Source organism: Dermacentor silvarum, chromosome 2 (genome assembly GCF_013339745.2).
Source record: "Dermacentor silvarum isolate Dsil-2018 chromosome 2, BIME_Dsil_1.4, whole genome shotgun sequence".
In the NCBI taxonomy this organism is placed as follows: Eukaryota; Metazoa; Arthropoda; class Arachnida; order Ixodida; family Ixodidae; genus Dermacentor; species Dermacentor silvarum.
Window position 1 is genome coordinate 225890950 of NC_051155.1, and position 17255 is coordinate 225908204.

The window sequence follows — 17255 nt, forward strand, 5'->3', positions numbered from 1 at the left end:
AGAAATAGCGTCGTAGTCTTCATGCTCATACAGGAATATTCTTCTTGGGATTACCTCAACCACATGGGTGCCTGATATGTTTGAGTCTATCACAATGGCGTTATGGTCAATTATTCCAGGGCTCACAAACGCTTTGGAAACATTGTTCGGGCCACTGCAAAAGACCAAATCGAAGATGGAATATTGTCATGTCGGTCCTTTTACATATTGGGTAAAACCAAGAACACTCAAGAATTCACTAAACACCGAGTAGACGCTTGATCTTTTTGATCTACTTTCGACAGTCCAGTCGAAATCTGGCAAGTTAATTTCCCGCTCAGGAATGCCCTATCTGGAATGGTCTGTACCATTTCAGGAAGCAATGATATCGGAGCGGCATCGTTTTCAATTGCTCTTGTTGATCTTATTACTATTTTTATAAACTGCAAACACATTGGAAAATAGCCCCTTAGATCCTGTTATCTCTAGATAAAGGTAACAATGCAACGCTCCCGGAAATCAGTGAAAAAAAACTGAGAACCAAACATAACACACATAGGTAATAACAGGCACACAAGCATACTAACCCGACAAAAAGAAGTCAGCGAAAAAATAAAGTTTTATATAATTACCAGGCCCATCTTCTACCTAGTCGGTTCTCTTTAGCGTTCACTTGAGACCGGAATAATAGAATTGAATTTTAAGAACTGGATAATAGTGCTCTAAACTCAAGGAGTAATATTGTATCGGCGTTCTATTTTATGCATTTGCAATTTGCAGCACTTTGCACTTGTGACTAAATAATAACCAGAGAAATAATTTAGTCCTAGAGGAACGCGTTGAAATGTGCTAGGCTCCTCAGCGATCACAAGTCGGATTAGACGATGCTGTTTTTCACTATGAGACAAACAGATCTAAAGTCAAAATTGAAAAATAAAGAAAGAGAGAGAGAGAGAGGAAGTAAGTAAGAAAACACACGCACGACCTTCATCGCTTTTGTTTGCAGATTCGTTCAGGAAGGGAGGATTACTCAATGCGTTTCATATATGGCACCTGCTCTTTCACTCTAACAATTCCTCTTTCCAATCCTGTTACTCCGGTTATACATTATCCTTCGCTAGGGACCTTGGTGCCCTCAACCGCAGCAGCTGGGAGCACATTGCCAAATCGCTAGAATCTATAGTCCACGCTATCGCAACCGCACTGCAACCAGTGCAGACCCGCGCAATATCTGCGCGCGCAATCCGCGCTCCTCGTGTTATACGCATCACCGCCCTCGTCGTCGTCCTCGCAGAAAGGGCAGCCCGACCCCTCGGGCCAAATGGCACTCAGTCAAGGTGGTCACAGCAAACAAGAGTGGTGGGAGGAAAGGGAGGGCACACTCAATAGCCGCGAATGCGTTCGCTCGTTGTCCAGTGACCACTCCTCCCCCCGTCCTGACACTGGCGCGTGTTCCTCGTGCCGGAAAGAAATGAGTAGTCGCGGCGGCAGACGTTTCGTCGAGCCGTGAAAGGGACGCTCGCATCGATGATGAGTGGCGCCTAATCAAATCGACCAAGTGCGCATATCGAGTGGCAGCTTACCGCTGCCCTCGCGAGGCTGCTCCGGAAGTCCGAAACCTCGCGGATGTTTTGCTTGAAGCATGACGATGAAGAACGACGGAAGCTTTCAACGGCAGGGCGGTGACGACAGCGCAGCCTCTAGCAGCAGCGCCGAGTGAGTGGGCAAAGAACTTACAGCTCTTAATCCGAACTACACAGAAGTTCACCGGTAGACGGTGACTCGGAATGATCAACGCTGACTGAACGAGAAACGTCTCTGAAGCCAAAGCTTCGACAAGTATAGGCTTGTCTTCGTCAAGGCGTGCTGTTTTCGCACTGACGAAGAGAAGTCCTCTTGTCGAAACGTTCGTTCCGAAGACGTCCCTTGTTCGACAACTGTTGGACAACAGTTCAACAGCTCTTAACCATTACAGCCTAATATAGTGCCACGGGCAGATTGGGAGGCGCGCGCTCATGCGCTTGCTTTCCGCATATAGCTCGAACATGCACTTATTTCCCCTCGTGGAGCTTTAACCGCCTCGCTCATGCCGAGCGCTTTACGCACGCAAATGAATCTCCGCAGAGAAAGCAGAAATGGTTTCTTTATGCTAAGTACCATGCCGGTAACTAAGCAAGGTCATGGATGAACGAGGGAGCTTTACAGTTACAAATATAATGGACGTGGTAGGCAGTAGTAGATAGTTAGATGACTATAGTTGCAATTCTGGAGGTTTCGCAAAGGGAGAGACGCAGAAAAGATAGACAAGACGGTTAAACCTTCGTATGCGCGGCTAACGCTTTACTTAGAAACAGGAAACCACAGGGAACAAAGTGGGAGAATAAATCTGACAGACTCTAGTTTCAGCTCACACGCTGCTTTCTCGTAAAGGAAATAATGTGGCCCAAAAGTAATTTATAAGGAATTTTATCACCACAAGGATCTTAGTCTGCAATTCACTCTGTAACTGTATCGATTCCTTTGGTCGATTAGTTAAAATGGATATCATAAACATCTATGCCGTCCGTCCACCTGTTTTCTTATAACACATGTAACGCACAACACATGTATAGCATAACACATGTATAGTACAACACATGTAACGTGAGGGGTAACGGATTAAGCGCTATATGCTAACAGTGAAAGAACAACTGATCAGTGTAATTACAGTCATTACTCATTACTTCCAAACACAATTAATTCGTGTTCTCATGGGGACTAAGTAGGAGCGTTATATTTAAAAGAAAAGTGTAAAGGGTTCCTGGAAAGTCAGTCTATACTACAGCCAACTTCAATTTACCGAAAACCAATTTACGAAAATTTCAGTTTCACGAAGTAAAGAAACTTTTGGATTGGATACTTTTATTAATAGATCTGAGCTACAGATTTCCGCCATGTGCGTTAGACAGAGAACTACAACATGAAACTTTACGATTTTGTTGCGACGTCAGCATGACGTCACGTACTAGGTTCTCTTCTTCCCTTCTACTGAGCAGTAGATGCATTTGCACTTTGCAAAATTTTCGAAGTGCCTCGTACTTATCCGAGCAGAATCACATGTGACTTGATCGATATTGGTCCCGCACCTCTATTTCTTTCCGAGTTCAAGCGTGGAGTCTACATCTGTTGACGCAATAAAATGACTAAAAAATCCAATATTATTAAATAATTTGTGTGCTTCTGTATGTTTTAAATGATGCTAAGATGCAAGAAATGTATTTAAACTAAATTTTGAACACTTAGATTTAAGTACAGCCTAAAAGGGGTGATATTGTCCATTTTACTATAATGAATGCGAAATCGCTTCATTAAAAAGAAAATTAAATTAGTCGCTGATTTTCCGGACTCCTAGTTTGCAGCGTAGAAAAACAGCAGTTTTTAAGTTGTAGTGACAGCGAAGTACCGAACGCTTCCAAAGGTGTCAATAAGGAATATGGCTCTTTATTGGGCGCACTTGTGGCCAGAAAGACAAGCAACGCTCGCATTATAAAGATAGCTGCGAGCACCGTCGTCGGTCACCGAAACTGATCACACGGGTCAGGTATGTCATCTATTTATGCATGCATGTATCACCGTATATTTCTGAATTATCGCTGGCGCTCATGTGCATATGAGAATGCACACTATTCTCATTACGCGCGCAATATGATTAAACAAGGCTCTTACTTTATAGAATCGTCGACAACATTCAAATAAATTTCGGATATAGTACAGGCGCGGCTTGCGCCGAGTAATAACTTGATTATACTGTGATAACCCGGTGAAAAATGGTCACCGGCTGAAACCAGATCAGTGTACGCGTTACAATATGGCGAACTGGAAGACAAAGGTAGCTCGTGCTACATCATCATCATCATCATCATCATAATCATCATCATAATCATCATCATCATCATCATCATAATCATCGTCATCACCATGCAGCGCAGGAAACGAGGTGTGTTTGCCACGCAGGACTAACAGCACCGTGACAACGAAAAGCAATTTCATTACGATACTGTCGATATCGCTGCGTCTTGGCCTGACCTGAGGGAATCTCGAGCTTTCCCTAATGCTTATCTTTAACACCCCTCGCGGTGGCTTAGTGGATATCAAATTGCACTGTTAAGCACAAGGTCGGGGGTTCGGTTTCCCCGGCAGCCACATCTGTAGTCTCCAGACATTAGTGACTCTATACTCATATGATCTTGGCAGGTGCGTATGTGCACACAACTCTAATAATGCATATAAGAAATATCGCTGCATTCTCTTATGTTCCCGTTGGCCGCTAAACTTTCTCACTTCATTTTATATCGGTGAGGGTAAGCTATATAGGCTTGTTGGTATGGCATCTTCCAATTTGTTGTAGCGCAGGCAGAACGACAGGGACGCAGGCAGGTACTACATCAGGCAAACACACAGCATTGTATATCGTCCTGGTTACAACAGCAGCAGTTACAGTAACAAGCGCAAGTCTCCTGTTCATGCTTTTAGTTCTTAGCGCTCAGCGCGATCAATGGAACTTCAGATTTAAGTAATTAAAAAATTATTGGAATATTCTTATTTTTTTCCTGCCTGCATTGTTGACCTCAAATACTGGGAAATAAATTCTCGACACACTATTGCTGGCTGTTGTTTGGTGAATCCCCATTGCATACTTCGAGTGCTGCTGTTACCTTTAGCTACTGAATGTATAGACTTACTTACAACATTCGTTCCCATTTCCTGCGGTGTTTTACAACATACGCATGTCGCACACCTCTCTCCCCAGTCAAAATTACACACACTAGCAAAAATGGACTGTTTATTTGCAGTCGCTTCTTTTTTCTTCCCCCCCCCCCCCCCCCCCCACACACACACACCTTTTTTTTTTTTGACATCATTGTTCGCCTTGCATCTTTATTAATGAAAGAACCGTTCACGGGCGCTCTGCGCAAGATGCAAATGAGTCGCCATTGGGTCATCCGCTGTATCGCCCTTATTCCTTGCATACCTCAAGGAGTAGAGCGAACATTAAGAAAAAAAGCAAATACTCATTTAAGCATCATTGTAGCTACGTACTCTCAATGGTTTCGATGTACAGCGGGGCTTCAGTGGACAGCACCGCGCATTAAATCCAGCTATAGGCCGCGGTTATACGTATGCTCGTTGCAACACGGCATCGCAACATATAGCGCGAAAAGGGGTTCTTTAATTATTCATCGCCGTGCATAGTAAGGGGACGTCACTAGCGCTTATACATGGATGGCAAGATAAGCCTTCTCGTTTCAGATCCTATCACCCCTCCGTTTTATGGCTCGAAAACCTTCCGGGACACGGACGCGCGTAAAGGCACAAACAGCGTTCGAAGAAGGTTTTTATAACGTCAGCGTCGATACACACATAACCTATAGGTCTGACGCGCGCGCGTGCCTCTTTCGACCATTTCCTCGTCGCCGCACTTGAAAGAGCGCCCACCGGCGCATCGAGCGACGCATATATGCCAACCAACGCTACACGGCAGTCACGATCACGCCGCGACGCCTCGTTTACGCAGCCGCCTCTTCTCTGTTTTCTTTTTCCCTTTCAATGGCGGCCGCTATGCAGGAAGTTTGGATCTCAATCTATGCAAACCTCGCCTTCTCTCGCACATTTTCCTTGCAGGCGTCCTCCTCCGATGCGGCGGCGGTGTTCTGCAACAGCCGCCGCGCGCTGTCCAGTACGTGCCCTGACCTTGACCGTGTTGTTGACGCTGCTGCACTTGGCCCTCCTGCTGCCCAAACAGGCAGCTGCTCAAGAGGAGGACATCGCGACGACGACGACGACGACAAAGAGACCGACTTTTTCCAGGCCTCGCGAGAAAGGGCTCGCCAAGCACATCTGCAAGGGCACGCAGAAGTTCACCAACACCATCAACCTGCTGCTGACGTTCGGAAAGAAAGTGTTGGAGGACCCGAGGCCGCTCAAGATCGGTCAGGAGCTGGGTCTGAACGTTACGCTCAACGGACTTGACTCGCTGTCGCTGCGTGGAACCCCGGCGACTTTCTGCAACGAGAGCGTCGCCGAAGCACTGCTACCGCTCAGGCTGTCGCCTTCGATCGTGCTGCACCGTAGGCGTTCCATCCTGTTTGGTTCCAACAGCGACAGGAACGTCTCCTACACGCTCAGCGGACTCGAGATGGACGTCGGCGTGCGAGTAAACAGGAACGACCCGAACCGGCACGTGGAGATCACGTCGTTGGATATCGTGTACGTGGACTCGGTCGAGATCGAGGTGAAAACGTTCGCGCCCATCTCGGGCCGGCCGGTCACCTTGTTCCTCGAGCGGCCACCCACGGCCGTTAAGCTAGCTATGCTGAGGCCCATCATTCAGGCCGGATTGCAGAGGATGATCGACAGCGGAGGCTTTAAGTTATCGTCGTAATAAAATGGTGGTTTTCTTCGTACTGTTATCGGTGCATATATAGCATCTTCAGCGCTCGTCTCAAGAACTCGTTCTTTCGTGTACCGTGTCGCAATACTTTCGATTGTTTCTGAAGTTAACTCGAAAGCGATTACTTGAAATATTCACCCCTTACATGACGTCAGATGTACGCGACAATGTATGGGGGTGGTTTAATCATTTTCTTACCGCCAGCTTTCGAGAATATTGAGACTAATTTTATCGAGATCATCGTGTCATCAGGGACGACGGAAGGCAATCGTGAAGCGCGTTTCGAACACTGCGATTTGACTAAAAATCTAGGATGCAGTATCAACATGCCAAGACTCCACTCGATCTTCATCTCTTTGTTCCCACAAAGAAAGCAAATCTTTATCATAACAAACATGAGCAGATGGTTAGCATGTCCATGTGCATGGAGATGCTGTCTTAAGCATCAAAGCGATGTATTTTTTTAATGTTCCCATTCATAATTTGTAAAATACCAATCAGTATCAGAATCAATTTGAAGGGTGAGTGTGTCCCTGAGCTGTTCTCGTTTCTCAGGAAGATATGTTGTAACAGAAGTGATAGTCAAGAATGTCGACCTGTGACCTTGTTAGAACACCAGCGCAAAGAAAAGACACCATCGGAGCTCTTAAAGACTCAAGACAAGACCTTGATGAGCCCCAAGGGTATTTTCGTTTTTGCAACTGCCTATTTAATTTTCCATTAAGGCATACAAGGACTGGCAGCACCCCAAAACGAAGGTTGAGCCAGCGCCGTTGGTGTGGAACTTCGCACGTTAGGCGGAGATCGACTATAGCTTGCAATCTTTCTCCTTCCCCTTTCCCTCTTATTTACCCCCGCATTCCTGTTCCAATATATAGGTACTTCACACACTCGCTCTCGAATAAACATTCATCATCATCATCATCATCATCATCATCATCATCATCATCATCATCATCATCATCCGAACTTCTCTATCCTCGCCATTGGCTCGAGCACCGCCCCGCAGTTGTTACACCGGCGTAATCGACGACTTGGATAAAAAGGTGAAAAGGTGAAACTAAAGAAAATAAGCATGAAAATTGATGTGAATTTTTTGCAGAGCTGGGGCCCGGGCAGGCAAAATTTTCGTTACATCGCCTGCGCCCATGAACCAGGGATATGCGGGTATGAGGAAGGAAGGAAGGAAGGAAGGAAGGAAGGAAACAATGATTTTGGTTTTTGAAGTAACACTTGAAATAAAATGTTAGGTGGGCAAATTGTCGGTTAATAAGGCATCCGGACTTACTTGACAGTATTCAGGTTAGCTAGGATCCTGTAAAACAATATTGATGTCTTATGCATACCCTTTTGTCACGTTTTATTGCGATAGCAATTATATGGACACTCAAAAGCAGATTTCTGCCGTCGGCGTCGCCGTCGCCGTTGCCGTCGCCGTGAGGTTCCATATGACGTCAATGGAGATGAAATCGTCGCCGCGCGCCGAACGCTGTATGTGCGAGTGAAAGGGCGCGAGGGACGCGCGCTTTCACGGGGAGTGAACGCACGGCGGAGAACAAACGCGCGTTCTGCGCCGTGCTCCCTTAAGGGCTGGAGAAGTAGGCGTCTCTTTCCTCTTTTACACTCACCATATATGTAGAGCAAACGCGCCTTCTTCCGACACGCGAGAGGCCGTGGGGAGGGGCAGGGAAGGGAGGCGACGTTTAGCTGCGGCACCAAGTGCCTATTTATATCAGAGGCTCCGGCAACAGTCACCAACGCCGCACGCATTTTGAGCGAACGCGGGCAAAACGCCGACGGCGTCGACAACAGTTCTGCGTGTTGCCGGTGCTGCTGCATGTCCAAGTTTATACAGCTGATAAAGCTAATATCATTACTCCGTATAGCTCTCTACAAATTTGCTATCGCAATTGATGCTTCGCCTTTCAGGTGAAACTGCGACAACGTTTTTAATCATGTGATAAGTAGTAATTCTTACCCAACTATACTGAAAGTTTCAAATGTTATCCCTGTGTACAAAACTGGCGATCCGAACCATCCGAGTAGTTATAGACCAATTTCAATCCTTAGTGTAGTTAACACACTATTTGAAAAACTCATTGTACTAAAGTTAAATGCATTTCGTGTAAGCAGTAACATTATCTGCCCGCAGCAGCATGGCTTTGTTGCGGGTAGATCTACATCAACCGCAGTTTTGACACTTTCGCAATTCATTAACTCTGCTCTTAACAAGCAGAAAATTACTGTGTCAATTTTTCTTGATATAAGAAAGGCGTTCGATACAATCTGTCACTCCATGCTGTTACAAAAACTGGAATCTTATGGTATTGTTGGAAACGCGCTTCAATTCATCAACAGCTATATTAAAGCACGAAGGCAACAAGTGGTAATTAATAAACATCACTCCGTTTTCACCGATGTCATATGTGGTGTACCACAAGGCTCGGTTTTAGGCCCTATTCTGTTTTCATTATACATTAACGATTTACCGCGCGCGCTTAAGTTGACACAAGTCTTAATGTACGCTGACGACACCGCCTTAGTTTATTCAGGCGACTCACTCTCGTCATTGCAAGACATTATATCTGGCGAACTACTAAAGGTAGGCAAATGGTTTTCAAAAAATAGACTAGCCCTAAATACTGATAAAACTACACATATCATATTTCACTCCAACAGGAAAATACTAGATTACAGTGCCTTTAATTTGACTCTAGCGAACCGAACTCTGGATCGTGTTGATACGTTTAAATATCTAGGAGTTGCTTTAGAGTGTCACTTGCATTGGAGAGAAAAAATTTGCCTTGTTTGTAAGAAACTCGCTTTCAGCTGTTACACCCTCGCCCGTGCCCGGCAATATTTTCCTCGTGCTTTGCTTCGTTGCCTATTTTTTCTTTATTTAATACCCACCTGGGTTATTGTTGTGAAATATGGGGCCTAACACATAAAAGTTACTTAACACCTATACTGCAGTTGCAAAAGGGCGCCCTAAGAATAATAACACTTTCTTCTGTTCATCACCCTATAGTAGCATCCTGTTTATTGACCTTCGTATCCATTCTTTTACAGCTTTAAGAAATTATGAGATCACTTGTTTGGTTCATAAAATACTAAACACCAACTTCCCCTTACCCGGCACCCAGGCGCGTAGCCAGGGGGGGGGGGGGGGGGGGGGGGGGGGCTGATGGGGCTTCAGCCCCCCCCCCCCCCCCCCCCCCCGAAATTTTTTCGTGCTGGCATGCACCGCCGACCAAAACTACCACTGACGCCGGTAATCATTCTGGATTTTGTCTACAATGTCTTTTTCACGCTCTAAAAGACATTTTGGCACGAACATTGCTAACCCGGGCTGGATTTTGTGGCAATGCCCTTGCACCTGGAGTCACTAACACATGGAGCCCCAACCGAGCACAAACTTTCAAGGGTTTTTCGATAGTGAGCAGGCGCGTTGCGGCATCTCGCAGCGGCCGCAGAATCTACGGAGCGCATGGATTTAAATTACGAAACTTTATGGGTATAAAGTTCTCATAAACTTTTGACGCGTAAGGTGCACTGACATTACCAAAGGCGTGCTTTAAAAGATTTTCCATTCTGGAACTTTATGGGGTTAATGTTCTTATAAACTTGGGCCAACATGCGCGCACTGGAGCCCTCGTGTCCAAGCCGTTCCAAAAATGGAAGCACGCGCTCGCAATCTTCTACACACAAGAAAATACTAAATATCACCGTGACTGTCAGCTAGCAGCTGATAATTTTCTCCAAAGATTTTCAGGAAGCGTGCCCAATGTGATCGATCACCTGGACCAGGGCAGGCAAAGTAAAATATGGGAAAACAGAAGAAAGTAAACGGCCTACTATTGAGATTTTTTTTTGCGTGCTACAAGGTCTGGCTCTCCGTGGCCACAGGGGCAGTGGCCCTATGGATTTCAGCATAGCCCCCCTGAAAATACAGGTATTTTCAAAGCGCTTCTTCGCATGCTAGCTGATTGTGGAGATACATATCTGAAGAACCATTTGGAAAGTTGCCCCAGTAATGCCTCGTATTTAAGCCCAGATCCGCAAAACCTAATTATAGAAATTTGAGGTGAAATTATCAAAGAAAGCCTATAGATGCAAAAGCAGGCTGCTTCTCCATACTTCCTGACGAAACGACGGACATGGCTGGAATCGAACAGCCTACTGTTTTTGCAAGGTACGTAAACAAGGATGCCAACGACATCGAAGGAGTGTTTTAGGTTTTAACACCGGAATAAATGCCCAGCTCTCATTGCCACTGCAGGTTCTATGTAAATGTGTAAATAATACTGCAGATTCTAGTCACCCTTCCAGTGACCACTGCCAGCGCAGAGAGAATATTTTTTAACAAAGGTTTACTAAAAAACTACTTGCGCTCTACAATGTCTGTAGAACCCATGATTAGGCTGGCGCTTCTATACCCCCACAGAAATGACGGCATCAACGTGCCCGAAGTCATTGACCGCTTCACTCAACTTCCCGCCGAGAGAAGTTTGTCCTGTAGATAGCGAAGCAGCAAAAAGCAATGCAAGTAAAAAGCTATGTTCCTTCAGGTTCATAAGCTTTTAATTATGAAAACGTATGACTGTTCATTAGCTTTTAAAACCGCAGAAATTTTCGCCGTTTATTCTCGCAGTTAGCATCATGATCAAAATTATCAAGCGAATACAAAAATTACGAGGACATCAATAACCAATTTTGACTGGCCTTGCTCATTGAAACCCCGGCCCACGCGGCGTTTGCCAAAAACACACTCGGATATTGGATAGTTTAACTTGCTGCACCATCTGTGGCTTTCGTTTGTCCTTTTCTTTCCTTTTTAGCTACCTGCTTTTATTTCTTTTTTGAAACGAAGCAACACCCTCCTTTAGTTTTGGGTGCAGAATAATTGTTGGCGCGGTGCAGGCAGTTAAATTAAACATTTTCGAACGAATTTCTGCATTATTCCTCTATTACTCTACCCATATGGCGCTGTCACGACCGTCGCATGGCCCGAGTACATATCACGATTTCTGCGATCATAGTTTTGTTCTTGCCTGGATCATCTGTCTTTCTGTGCGCAAAGTTTACTATCTGTGACTGCGCAACATGTTTATTTGTCTTGTTTGACGCATTATATGCAGTGACGTTTGCTTAAATACGTAGATTTATTGCAGACTTATACGTGTCTTTAAATATCTTGTTGCGAGGTTTTGTGTATACAAGCAGTGAACTTTGTTTCCAGCGACTCTTTTTTGCCCCTTAGCGAGTTGTATCTTCGCATTTTTTTTTCCATTCTATCTTCGCATTTCTAATGTATATTTTTCAGAACTCCTACATTTTATTTCTACTCACTGTTGCGAGTATAATCTCGGTGTAATTGTAATACACGACCGGTTACAGCTGCTCCTGCGCAATCTATTGCACCGAAGGACAGCGTCATTGAGGTTCTTCCTTTCCGTTGCATATGTACAAAAATGTAAACAAAGTTCTTGAATGACAAAGATTCATCAAAATATTTCTCCTCAACTTATGCATTTCTTGGCCTTTATGTTTTTCATATCAGCTGCACACACCGCTTTGCTGGTTTCGAACTGATATAGTTCTAAAGTTCGTGTGATATTTTCTTTACTTATTAAATAGACAAAAGAAAACGCAGATGCATTGATATCAGTTGCTTCTGCCACAATTTTTGGGACATATCCTTTTATGAAAAAAAACCCTTTAATGTACGCGCGAGGCGGCAGCATGCAACGCTCGCGCGAGGCCAGGCCTCTCTCTGCTGACCTGCTCAAACAGGGGGCTTTGTTTGTCACTGCAGCAAAAAACACCGCATATCCATGGGGTGAATGATGATGAGTGGGCGAAGCTCCGGAGGGAATCATCGGTAAGCCGTGAATCGTCCGTGTAATTCGCCCAGTCTCGCCGCACTAAATCGAACGATTGACTTCCACCAATGACACGCGCCATATGTGACGTCATTCCTATTTTATAACAGCGCCCTTCATTATAATTGCACCATCTCCCGCTTAAGGGTACGCTAGCACAAACGCGTTAGAAACGTGCAGTACTCTCTAGTAAGGGGGAGAGGCCACAGCGTCTTACGCAGCCGTTTACACATGCCGGAACGTGCACCGCGTTTGCCGACGCCATCACATGACTGCTGAGAGAGTATAACCCCCGTATTCATAAACGCTCCTCGACTTGAACTTGACTTGCCACCGCCTTCAACGCGTTTCGAATGCGCTGCCCAAGGCGTTAGTAGTAGTGATTTTATTGAAGAAGAAAGTGACGCTTATTTCTGCTGCCCAATAGGGAGCACGGCGCAGCGTCAGGGGAAGGGGAAAAAGGAGATAAAGATGTTGAAAGGGAGGGAAGAGAAGAAGAAGCAGCAAGAGTCTCATCCGATCATGGAGGAGGCTGGTGATGGAGGCGATGGCCTGCTAGGGACGAGTGCTTAGCGATGGGCGGAGATTCCGTTCAGTTCCACAAACTCCAAAAGGCTGTGGAGAGCTCGGAGGTGGGGAGGTGACGGCAACAGGAGGTCGCTGGTTGTCGCAGCAGGTAGACCCTGTTGTCTGTAGGCAGTGATGACCCTTGAGCGGTCCTGTGCCAGCGCTGGGCATGCCCAGAGAAGGTGCTCGAGGGTCTCGGGGTCGCCACAACGTTCGCAGGCCGGTGATGTGGAGCGTCCCTTGGCGTGCAGCCGCGCCGCCGTCCAGACACAGCCCGTGCGCACTCGAAGCAACGTTGCGCGTTCCCTCCTGGTAAGGCCACACTCTGGAAGTGGCCTGGGACCGTTGCCATTTGCCACTCTGGCATCCGGGTGGACGATTGTGAGCAGTTTTTTCAGGCGCTGCCTTGAAAAATCTGAGGAAGCGACTGCTCGTGTGAGCGGCACTTCAGGATGGTGGGCGGTTTTGGCGAGGGTATCCGCTGCCTCATTACCTGCTATTCCACCATGGGAAGGCAGCCAATGAAATGAGATGGTGACCCCCGCGGCAGCCAATGCCGAGAACTTCGAGCTGAGCAGGGCCCCCGTAAGCCCTGATCGGCGGTGGTTTATTAGGCTCTGGAGCGCTGGCTTCGAGTCGCAGAGCACTGCCACCGGTTGCCCAGGAGGGTCCTCAGCCAGGACATCGGCGGCTAGGTGGAGCCCCGCTAGTTCTGCCGCGGTAGAGCTCGCGGAAAAGGGGATCCGACATTGTCTGTGGACCGCCCTAGCCGGGATGGTGCAGGCTGCAGCAGCCGATCCGTTCGCCAGGACTGATCCATCTGTGTAGACCAGCAGACTTCCTTCCAGATCCTCCCGCCCAAGGCGGTGGCAAGTCAAGTTCAAGTCGAGGAGCGTTTATGAATACGGGGGTAAGGCGGAGAGGCCGCAGCGTCTTACACCAGCTTCTTACACGGGCCGTAACGCGCTAGCACAAACGCGTTAGAAACGCGCAGTCTTTCGTTAATGTTGGGTATTTATTGTCATCGTGGTGCGTGTGTCCATGTGCGCTTCGTGGCGTAGTGGCTAGCGCCGCACGTTCGGAAGCGAGGGGTCCCTGGTTCGATTCCGCGCTACGGACACAACTTTCGGATTTTTTTTTTTCATAAAAGTAGACGTGGCTACCTACTACGACGACGACTACTACTACTACTACTACATACTACAGAGGAGGGACAGACCCACACCCTAAGGAGCTTCGCCCCTAAAATACATATTTTACTTGACAGTGCATAGCATTCAATAATTCGTTTGCAGCATCTAATATACAATGGCATTGGCAATGCAGTTATTGTATATGCATTTGATCCCTCGACAAATTCTATAAGGAGGAGGCCGCGCCGCAACCTGAGCCCCCCCCGAACGAAATTTCTGGCTACGCCACTGCCGGCACCATATTCAACTTCCCACGTGCAAACACCAGGCAAGCAACTAACGTTAACTTAAGCCTTCCTTATTGCAGCAATGTCTGCGGTGAACGATTATTGGAGTTTTTTGGCGCTATAACATGGAACACTGTGCCTGTGGAAGTAAAAGTAACCAGAAACGTTGACCTTGCATGTAAACGCTTCTTCTTGTCTAGTCAAACGTAATAACTCCTCCTTTACAAATTAACACTTGTTCATGTAAGCAATGTTATTAGTCACTGAGAAAATATGCACGTGGTTGACCTATATATGTTATTTCTGTATTGGTCCAGGTACAAGCCACATTGGTCCAACTACTTTTGTGCGCATTCCTTGAATTGTATAAATAAAGCTCATTTTGATTGATTGATTGATTGATTGATTGATTGATTGATTGATTGAAAGAAAGAAAGAAAGAAAATAAAGAGCAGGTGCGGGGAAAGCTGCGCTGACGCCGGATCACGTGACGCGCTTGACCGATCAGGGTCGTTTGGTGTGTCGCGGGGAGGAAAAGAGAAGGAAAGGGGGTTGACGCATGCCCGCCGGGTTTCCCTCGCCTCAGATCAGTTTCGGCGTCCGGTTGGGAAGGCCGCGCGTGGTGCGTTCCGCCGAGGAGCAGGCTCCGTTTGAGCGACGGTTCCGCGAACTCGCTCGGGAAAGGACTCGTCGTCGACGTGCCGATTCTAGCGTGAGGGCTTCCGAAGCCCAGGCGAAACCCCCAGTTTCTGACCTCGAGTTGCGGGAGCGCGATGTTGAGGCCAAACGTCAGCGAAGAGCCGCCTACCCTGAGCTTAGGGCAAACAAAGCGGAACGCCTGCGGCAGCGTCGTCTTGCCACAAGCTTCGCTGACCCCCATTTCCTCGACAGGAGAAGGGCTCAGAATTGTTTTATTCGGTGCGCTTCTTTAAAGCCCACTGTGCAGCTTATAGACGTTGAACCTCGCTGATAAAAATCAAACAAGACATTGTTAACGTCATTAAAGCACCTTCCACAGCAGGAAAGTGACGCTTTGTCCACTTGGAGCTTTTAAAACATACGAGTATAGACTGTGTCCAACCCACGCGAGTTCTCAAACCAAAGTTGCCGGCGACTAAGCTACAAATTATCCGGCAACAGAATCCCTCGGTAACTAACCGCCATGGAGCATAACGAACAAAAAATACCTAAAGTTAATAATGCACATCTCACTTAAGAACTTTTGACCATACAGGGTGTATTCTTTAGCTGCACCAAATTTATAAACATAACATGTATCAGATGGACGGATGGATGTAAAACTTTAATGAAAGTCCTGAGGTACGCGACTCAGCGCGCAGCGGGCCGCTCCCACGTTGGGACAGTCAGGCCATGCCCGACCGCCGCATCGTGGGCCCTCTGGACAGCCCATCGTTGCGCCCCGGCATCGGGGCTCTTGATAGCGGAGAGCCACTTGTACTCATTGATTTGTTCCGTCCCTCACAACATGTATCAGATAGCACGATTCTAACCCTTAATCTAAATTACTCGATGAGACGGCCATTAGTCCTACGACAAATCAAAATACCTCGTTAAATAATTAAAATAATTACGTTATTAACTTTTTAAATAATTACTTTAGGGCTCATATTTAAATCTCCGAATTATAGCCGGTGAGGGCACAAGGCGTAGTTGCCACTTGGAACGAATTCTCAGGACTGCTCCAGTTTCGATATATTAATTTTCAAAGTGTTCAAAGTTTCAAAGTGTATTAATTTTCAAGTGCATTGGTGTTCCTGTTACTTTTGTGCTTCAATGCAGAAAACAGCGTCTTCTCAAAAGAAGTAGCTGGAACGCCAATGCATTTCGTCGGTCACTGCATTTCGTCGGCCTTGCGTACTCACCGGCTATAATTCGTAGATTTAAATATGTGCCGTGAAGTAATTATTGACAAAGTTTATTAGCGTAATTATGTTAATTATTTACCGTGGCATTTTGATTTGTCGTAGAACTAATGACCGCTTCATCGCGTAATTTAGATCAAAGGTTAGAATTGTGCTATCTGCCACAGGCAATGTTTAGAAATTTTGGACCTTCTAAAAAAGAAGAAGAAAAAAACGGTATATTATTGTGCAAATGTTGCTTGAGGTGACCGTTATCCAAAGTAAACATCAGTAGCGGAATTTACAATCACACCTCCAATACATCCGGCTTCAAATACGGTCCTCAGTACACTTTATTACGTATACAATAAGCCACCCTACTTCCCGCTTCACCCCGCTCAGGAGCTGCTATCACATCCGGCAAGCCGGGATATGACGTCATTCGCGGACCATTCGTTTACGTCACGCATATCCGTCGGAGTTTTGCGGTACCGCCTGTTTACGAAATGAAGAGAACGAAACGCAGATTTTTGACTTCGCGAACCGCGTGCTCGCTGGCAGAATCGTAACAGAAAAGAGAATAGCCTCGAACACTCATAACCTTCACTTCGTAATAGAATTCAGACTTAAGACTTTGTGATTGAAGATGAGGAATAATACATAATTGCTCTTTACTTCAGTATCAATCACAAGTATTTCCTTGTGTATGTCTGCTTTGTTTCCTCTTTTAAGTAAAAGACGGGAATATGGTCTACCCTACGCATTAGATGGCTCTACCCAGCTCAATTTCTTTCTCTTGATGTTAACTAGAATATCCGCTATGCCCGTTTGCTCTCTGATCCACACCGCTTTCTTTCTGTCTCCTAATGTTACGCCTAACACTTTTTCATTCCATCGCTCTTTCTGCGGTCCTTAACTTGTTCTCGAGCTTCTTTGTTAACCTCCCAGTTTCTGGCCCATAGCTTAGCACCGGTAGAATGAAATGATTGTACACTTTTCTTTTCATCGACAGTGGTAAGCTCCCAGCAGGATTTGGCAATGCTGTCATAGATAGGCATTCAACCCATTTTTTATTCTGTAAAATTTCCTCTCATGATCAGGATCCCCTGTGAGGT

At 46.2% G+C, this 17255-nt stretch overlaps 1 protein-coding gene across 1 annotated transcript; it reads left to right on the plus strand.

Moving 5' to 3' along the window:
* The first annotated feature begins 1380 nt into the window (after window positions 1-1380).
* On the plus strand, window positions 1381-6414 carry LOC119442776 (uncharacterized). The gene is made up of 2 exons (XM_037707795.2): window positions 1381-1695; window positions 5641-6414. Exons 1-2 carry the CDS (start codon window positions 1622-1624, stop codon window positions 6398-6400), a joined length of 834 nt encoding a protein of 277 aa, XP_037563723.1. The 5' UTR covers window positions 1381-1621; the 3' UTR covers window positions 6401-6414.
* Window positions 6415-17255: the final 10841 nt, after the last annotated feature.

What these genes read in the sequence shown, in the direction of transcription:
- LOC119442776 (XM_037707795.2), top strand. Translation starts at nt 1,622, where the DNA reads ATGACGATGAAGAACGACGGAAGCTTTCAACGGCAGGGCGGTGACGAC. An exon ending in GCCTCTAGCAGCAGCGCCGA is followed by an intron (nt 1,696 to 5,640) that starts GTGAGTGGGCAA and finishes TTTTCCTTGCAG; the next exon opens with GCGTCCTCCTCCGATGCGGC.